This window comes from Pogoniulus pusillus, chromosome 17 (assembly GCF_015220805.1).
Source record: "Pogoniulus pusillus isolate bPogPus1 chromosome 17, bPogPus1.pri, whole genome shotgun sequence".
NCBI classification, from domain to species: domain Eukaryota; kingdom Metazoa; phylum Chordata; class Aves; order Piciformes; family Lybiidae; genus Pogoniulus; species Pogoniulus pusillus.
The window spans coordinates 10,604,529-10,612,261 of NC_087280.1; the positions used below are offsets into that span (position 1 = coordinate 10,604,529).

At 50.3% G+C, this 7,733-nt stretch overlaps 1 protein-coding gene across 1 annotated transcript; it reads left to right on the forward strand.

Moving 5' to 3' along the window:
- The first annotated feature begins 3,521 nt into the window (after nt 1–3,521).
- On the forward strand, nt 3,522–6,728 carry BCL2L10 (BCL2 like 10). The gene is made up of 2 exons (XM_064157602.1): nt 3,522–3,992; nt 5,570–6,728. The coding sequence occupies exons 1-2, from the start codon at nt 3,591–3,593 to the stop codon at nt 5,699–5,701; spliced, it is 534 nt and encodes a 177-aa protein (XP_064013672.1). The 5' UTR covers nt 3,522–3,590; the 3' UTR covers nt 5,702–6,728.
- The last annotated feature ends 1,005 nt before the right edge of the window (nt 6,729–7,733 follow it).

Below are 7,733 nucleotides of genomic sequence, written 5' to 3' on the forward strand. Positions count from 1 at the left end.
TATGTCTATAGTCATTTTTTCCCCATCAGTTAGGTACTTGCAGTGGTAGTTATTTTTTCTGGCTTCTTCAGGTTTACTTTTTCCACCACTGAGTTTCTAAGGTCATTTATCCTGTAAAAATCTAGGGTGAAATCCAGGTCTACCAGGTAATTACTTCTGGAATATCTTCTGGAAATCCCAAAGCGAGCCACAGCAATTAACAGGTGTCCTTGAAAGTACCTGAAATTCCATTTGAGATCCTCCTGAATTCAGGAACCCAGAATTCAGGTTGTGTTTTCCTGCTCAGAAGGGTCACAGCTAACATGATACTTTCTTTCCAGATCTTCATTGCTGTACCTAGGATGTATGTACAGCTTCACCTACATCACTGTACCGGAAAGTGCAGGGTATGTGCAGGATCACATTGCAGTGGAATGCTAGTGAAAACTGGGCACTGAAAAACTGTCAAGGGCTTGGGGTATCACTGTTTGTAGATCACCTTGAGATGGAGCAGCTCAGCTTTCTACTTTGTCAATAACAGAGAACTAGGAGAACCATGCTGGAGGTCAGTTGTCCTTTCCACTTCAGTGTAGTTTTTGTGGTCGGCATGAAGGTGGTTGGTGGAAGTGCTCAGTTTAGACACTGCAAAAAAAGCATCTTCCTTAATTTAGGCACATTGTTTTGTTTCCTTTCCTCTGAGGGGCTGAGGAAAGTGTTGAGCCAGCCTATTCTGAGTGACATCAGTGTCCAAATTGTCACGGGTTCCAGTGAGAATGAGGCTGATACTGTCTTGCAATTTTGTTCTTGCAGGGAGAAGTCTCATGGTTCTAGCACTGCAGGACTGTGGACTCGTCAGTTGGGCTGCATGGACTTGGCACCTGTGAAAATCACCTCTTTGTTCCTGAGGTAACGGTGAAATCGATAAACCAGGATGGGCATCAACGTCCTGGCAGATAAACCAAGACAGAGGAACAGGGCACTGAAGTATCCACTGTGTTTCCTTACTAAAGTTTCATCAGGGAAGCTTTGCAAAACCCAACATTTTGAGACTTCTTTGGTCTGACAAGCTATCTCTGGGTTGAAAACACCTCTATTCCTTTCCAGAGTCGGGGAAAGGTTTTCACCTGTGTCTTGTTCCTTTCCCAGCATGTCCCAGCCTTGGAGAGCAGCCATGCAGCTCAGGGTACAGTAGGGAAGCAGCTGTGTCACAGCAGAGCCCCAGCACTGGCCCTGCCTTCCTAACTTCCACAGCTCATGCCGGGAGCTGAAGGAGAAGCAGTCCTGAAAGGCTCTGCAAGCAGGCTATGTATAACCAGGTTAAATGTACGGACAGCAAGTGAACTATAGCCAGGGTAAAGTCACTGTCAGACAGCTCTGTCCTGTTAAACAAAAATGCTGTATAAACAGGAAGGGTGGAAAAGGATATTGCTAGAGAAAGAGCAGCCTCACCCTCTTGCTCTCCTGCCGTGAGGAATGCAATAGGAAATTCCTGCTCCAGGATTAACAATCCTAAGGAAAACTCTAGTTAAAAAAGCATGTGTGGAAAGTACTGGTGAAAAGTAAAGATAGTGTTCCAGCTACTGCTCTAGCACATAAACACAGACTAGATTTCTCTGCTTCAAAACAAAACAAAAGCCAAATATGGGGATGTAAAACCAAGAGTTTGATTTAGGAATGACTCTAAGACATCAGGCCAATTCTTGGTAGTGATCTGAGAAATTCCACGAGGGCTGATTCCAAGCATCTATTTTTAGATTTTCTAACAGGGATGTAAAATGAAGACAGAAAGATGTAACTCAAGATAGGTGGAGTGAAGCCAAGCAGTCCTATGCTGGCATTTTGGACATCTTGAGCCAGCTGTGTGTTGAGAGGTGAGAGTGTGACCCCGTCCCAAACAGCTGCAGTGGTGTTGGCACTGAGCCATGTCTTGCACTGGCCACCATCTGAACTTCATCTGCATCATCACTGAGGAGGAAGCAGAAGTTGAGTGTACCTATGCTGGGCCTGGCATAAGTCTTTTATGGGAGTTTTGATGATGTGTTCAGCAACTAATGGTACTAATTGCTTGAAAGGCACAGCGGGAATGTAGGGATGGTGTCTAGCAGAGATGTCTCTGGTGCTCTGCAAGTGACGCCACTTGGCCAGTGTTGTCCTCAGCCGTTTTGGTTTACACCAGCAGTAGTTAATCACAGAATTGCAGACTAGTAGGGGTTAGAAGGGACCTCTGGGGATCTTCTAGTCCAACACCCTTGTTAGAACAATGTCTCAGTCCAGAATTTGGGAAGAAGATGTGGTTCTTTTGGAACATTGCCGTGAATGAAATGAAGACTTTTAAAGAGAGAGAGAATGAAGCAAGCAAACCAGAAAAATAAAGAAAAATGAGGGAGAATGGAGAAAGGGAACAGAAGAGATAATTACCACCTCATTGTCCTTTGATGGTGTTGGAGGAGGACAGACATCCTGGGCTTCTGCCTCCAGCCTGATATGTCCCACTCCATGTTTCCCCCCACTAAACTGGCATAGCCGGGGGCTTTCGTTATGTCCCTGGTCTGTTCATCATAGCTCCTCCCGGCCCACACCCTTGTCACATTCCAGGGGCTCTTTCCTGTGTGCTTGCAGGGGTCGGTGCCCCTCTTTGCTGTCCACTGCCCACCACACCCCCTGGGCAGTTGCTGTTTGGGTGGGCAGAGATGACACATCAGGCAGGTCACTCAGGATGATCTTGTCTTGGTTGAGGCACTTGTCAGTTCTTAATGTAATCATCATGATCATAAGGTGATTTGCGTGTTCAAGAGAGGATTCTCTCAAGCAGATCGCATAGGTTTTGAATCTCTCCAGAGATTCCTCTCTGGGCAGCCTGTTTCTGTGCTATGACACCTGCAAAGGTAGAATTTCCTGGGTTCTACTTTGTGGCTGTTGTACCTTGTGTTGTCACTGGGTACCAGGAAAGACACTGGCCCCATCTTGACCCCTGCTCTTTAGATATTGATAAGCATTGATAAGGTCTCCTCCCAGGCTTCTCCATTTCCCTCTCTATTGGACCTGCAGTACGCCAGAGGTGGCCTTACTAGATGGGGAGGAGAACCTCCCGCGAGCTGCTTCTCGCACTCTTCTTAGCGCACCTGGAGCCAAACCTTTGCACAATGCAGGGCTTAATCCTCATTTTGTCCACGTATCTAGCAAAACGCGAATGTCACTGCATTTGCCACGTAAACACGCAAGTTGCTCATCCGATAGCCCTAGAAAACCTGCCACATCTCCGACGCGCACCAACGCAGAAGACGACCCCAGATGGAAAGGGCATCTCGCAGCCGGCACCCGGTAACTCCTCGTCTCACTGGGCTGCGCGGGGCATCCTGTGGGCCTGTGCCATAGGCGCCTTCCCCGGGGACGCGACCAGACCATGCAGGGAAGCGGCGCTCGCCCTACCAGTACCTACGGCGGACGTGCCAGCCCGGGGGCGCCTTTCTCCCCCGGCCCAGCTTCGCTTTGGCAGCTGAGCGGGCCCCGCCCCTGGGGGCGGGCCGGGCCGGGCCGGGCGGAGGGGCCGCTCCGCCTCTTAGTCGGCGGCAGCTGGTGCTGCGGGGTCGCAGCCGCCGTGGGCCGCCGCCATGCCTGCTCTGCTGAAGGAGGAGACGGCGCTGCTGCTGGAGGATTACTTCCAGCATCGCGGCGGCGGCTCCGCGCTGCCTCCCAGCCCCACGGCGGCAGTGCTGCGGCGGGCGGCGGCCGAGCTGGAGCGGCGAGAGCGGCCCTTCTTTCGCTCCTGCGCGCCGCTGGCGCGGGCCGAGCCGCGGGAGGCGGCCGCGCTGCTGAGGCGGGTGGCGGAGCAGCTGGAGGCCGACGGCGGCCTCAACTGGGGCCGGCTGCTGGCGCTGGTGGTCTTTGCCGGCACGCTGGCCGCGGCGCTGGCGGAGCGCGGCTGCAGCGAGGGACCACGCTGCCTGGCCGCCGCGCTGGCCGCCTACCTGGCCGAGGAGCGGGGCGAGTGGCTGGAGGCGCACGGTGGATGGGTGAGTGGGGAAGGGGCGGCAGAGGGGGGCCGGCTGCGGGGCAGGAAGCCCGACAGTGGGGAAGCGGGAGCCCGTCCCGGGGTGAATACTGGGCGGCCTGGCTCCTATAACCCCGCTCATCTGAGCAGCGCAGCTCTCCAACGCTGAGGTGATGCGCCCACCGCCGAGGGTCTCGCTGCGGGGAAGGGCTGTGGGCCAGCTGCCAGCTCTAGGTAATTCACAGCAACACGGCAGGTACGTGCTGGGGGCCGAGGGGTACCCTAGGATGTAGCTTAGGCTAGCACTCGGGGGTGGGGGTGCTGGCCCACTTTGTCAGCCTGCTGCCTCCTAAACGTGGGAAGGATGGTGCTGGTGAGGGAGACGCAAGGTTTGTCCGCTCTCGTTCGCAGTCTTCGGATTTTGGAGACCAGGCTGATACGGGTCCTTCCCCAGCTGTAAATACAGAACGCCAGTATGCTTGTTCCTAAATCTGCCTGTGTTCAAAGCCACCCGTCAGCCACGACCTGCTGCTCTAGTTCCTGCTTGTCCGGCAGCTGGTCCGATGGGGAAGGTGTGGGCAGTAGCGTTCGTGTGCGCTGTGAGGAGAAGCGATGGCTGCTGCCGTGTTCTGCTGCTTGAGGTGCAGCTTGACAGTGCAGCTTGTCAGGCGTCCACGCAGCTCTGCCTGCCTTTCTGAGCAAAATGTCAGCTGTCCCACAGAGCAGCACATTTCCCGTTTTCGGTCCTAGTGGAATAGCTGATGCCAATATAAATAAGTATTAAAAATAGAGAGGGGGGAAGCAGCCGCTGACTTTGTGGACTTTTCCAAAGACCGAAATGAACTTGGTTTTCCAGTGGTCTCTGATCCATCTGACTGCTCACAGCAATATGGTGGTTGGCTGCAACATACACTGTCACTTGGCAAAATAGCGTTGCCTATTCGCGCAAATTAGAGTGTAAAGAACAAAGTTCCGGAAGAAATTAAGAGTATAACTTGTTTACATAGACATCTGCGGAGCAGAGTTCAAACACGACCATCTGGAGTTGTATTGCTGCCACTTCTGATTATCACAAGTAACGATCTGGGAGAGCAGCTGTCAGCTTTGCTCTGTCATAGGTTAGTTCTGAGCAGTGTCCACTCGTTTATTCCAAGAGAGTGTGCAATCAGTCCCACATCCACTGGGATGGGACCAGCTTCAAACTCCCATCTTTCAAGTGGAAATTTCCATATCCTGTGTTTCATGTGCTTTCTGCAAGTTGAATGAGGGAGAACAATGCTGGCAGTTCCCATCAGAAACTTGTAAAAAAGGGCAAGAATAACTTAATGACACGCTGAGCATCTCAATGGGAAGTTTGCAGTTGTCATTTGAGCGAATGCTTGTAGCAACTGCTTTTATTTGCCTTGTGCAGGGTCTCTAACAAAGTGTTTTTGTGTGTCCAGGGCAGCAGCCTTAGACTTTCATGGTTAAAAGATAGTCTTATGCAGCTGACAGTTGCCGTGCTGGGAGAGTGAACCAAACTGTGCTCAAAGATTTTGTTAAGAGACCCAGCTACTTGTAAAGCAAATCAACTCAGTGTCCTCTCTCTTGCTTTTCTAGGATGGCTTCTGTCGCTTCTTCGGCAGACATGACTCCCAGTCGGCTGACCAGAGCAGTACCATAAGCAATGCAATCATGGCAGCGGCGGGGTTTGGAATAGCAGGATTGGCATTTCTCTTGGCGGTGCGGTAGGCTGATGAACGAATCTTGCCATGGGAAAGTACTCTCAAAACTGACAATGTACCAGATTCCACTCTATTTTCTATAGAACTGACCCTCTAAGAAGAAGTTTATATTTTTAAACTGGCTCGGAAAACTATCTCACCAAGTCCTTGGCTGTAAACTGCTTCACTTGCAACCTAGTAACAGCACAGATGTGTACTAAACCACCACTTGTGCATGTCCAAAACCTGTTGTCTCCAAACATCCTCTGGACTTTCTTTTTGAAGGTGTAACGTAAACTTTAGCGTGGTTCATGTACTGTAACTTCTGAGTGCTTGATGTTATGCTAGGAAAATGTTATGGTGGACTTGCTACTAGACACTGGGTTCGAGGTGTCTGATTTACACAGAGGCAAGTCTTTGAGCCTGCCTTCCATTAATACTGTAAAGGGCAAACGTTGGCCATGATTTCACATGGTTTATGGCTTCGGATGCAGCGCACAGCACTCGTTACTGAAAGGCAACTCATTGTTTGATTTAGAGCAATTAACACCTGTGATGCAAGAAACATTAGGGCCTGGTATAACATAAGGCTGATCTAATTACACTACAAGAAGTATTGATCCAGGACAGTAATGGCTGCAGTACTGGTTCTTCTTACTGAAAGGAATTTAAATATTAAACCTTGATTGGTATATTGAAATCCGGTGGAGGCTGGAATTTCTCTGGATTTCCATGACAAAAGGAGAATTTCCATATATCTTAATATATTTTTGAAGTATTTATCACTGTATAATACTTGTAGCCATGACATCTTTATTTTTGTTTAAAAGTTAATGCTGGTTCTTGTTACTCTAGTGCGTATCAAGCGTTGTCTTGTTTGAGTAATATTTCACTCTGTTTTCAACGTGCTGTGTATTTCTTTCAATGGTTGTACAAATTGCCTTGTGTTTCCAGTAGCTTTTAATAACGTTCCTGGGTTACTCATAGCGTGTACAATTTTACTATGGTGACTTCAAAGGTGAATAAATGTTAAGTATTTTTATTTTCAAAAAAAACAGCTTAGCATTTTGCTTATTTGCTCAGATGGGTGATGGCACTCAGCAGGTGTTTTCAGGGGTTATCTGGATGCATCGATCTGGTTTTGCCTTGCTGGTGCTTTGACCTGGAATGAGGAGTTGTGCAGCGGTGTCATACCAGTCTTCATTGCAGAGGAGTCCTGCAGTCAGAACAAGGGCTAAGATTGCCTGAGGGGAAGGGGAAAATCCAGTCCAAAAGGCTCATCTTCACCACTGCAACTGGAAATAACCCAATGGTTTTGTGGGCCAAAACTTCCCGAAGTTTACTGGCACAGCTGGATACGGACGGGCTTCTCCAAGAGCTGCTCCCGCTTGCTCCCGCTTGCAGAGAGCGGCAGAGCTCTTGTTTCTGCTCTGCCAAGGCATGCTGCTGCCTCTTTCACACAGGCATGCTTTTTCGCTGATACTGGAGTTTCTGGTACAAGTTATGATGACAGCCGAGCAATAGGTGTTGGAGTTGAGCCTTTTGGATTAGTAATACTTGAGCAACTGTAATTTTGCTGGTATTGGGCTTAACCCTTCTGAAAAAAGCCTCCCAGTCAGGTGTTTACGTGGCACCGTGGCTCCGATGGCTGTTAACCGGTGCAAGCCTGTTGTTCAGCCTCCCTCACTGGCCACCTGTTGGCCCACAGCTCTGTCTACACCTTCTTGGAAAAAGCACCTGGTGGATGGCAGGCTTCGCCTTGGGAGAGATCAGCCAGGCTGGCATTGCTGCAGCTGGCAGTGGCCTTGCTTCTCCCTCTGCAGGCCACCGGGCCATGGAGGAGGCATGTGGCAGGAGCTACAGCTCTGCAGTGGACAGAGCATTGTTGTGCTGACTGGCCGCAGATGCAGGGTGAAGGACAGAAGGGACATTCAAGAGTGGTAAGTCCCACAGAGGCAGGAAGGAGCTAGAGGTCCTCCCCCTCATGCTGCCCACTCTGAACAAACGTCTGCTTGTTCTCTGACTTCCAGTTCCTTAAACTCCAGCTTGGCTCCTCTTGG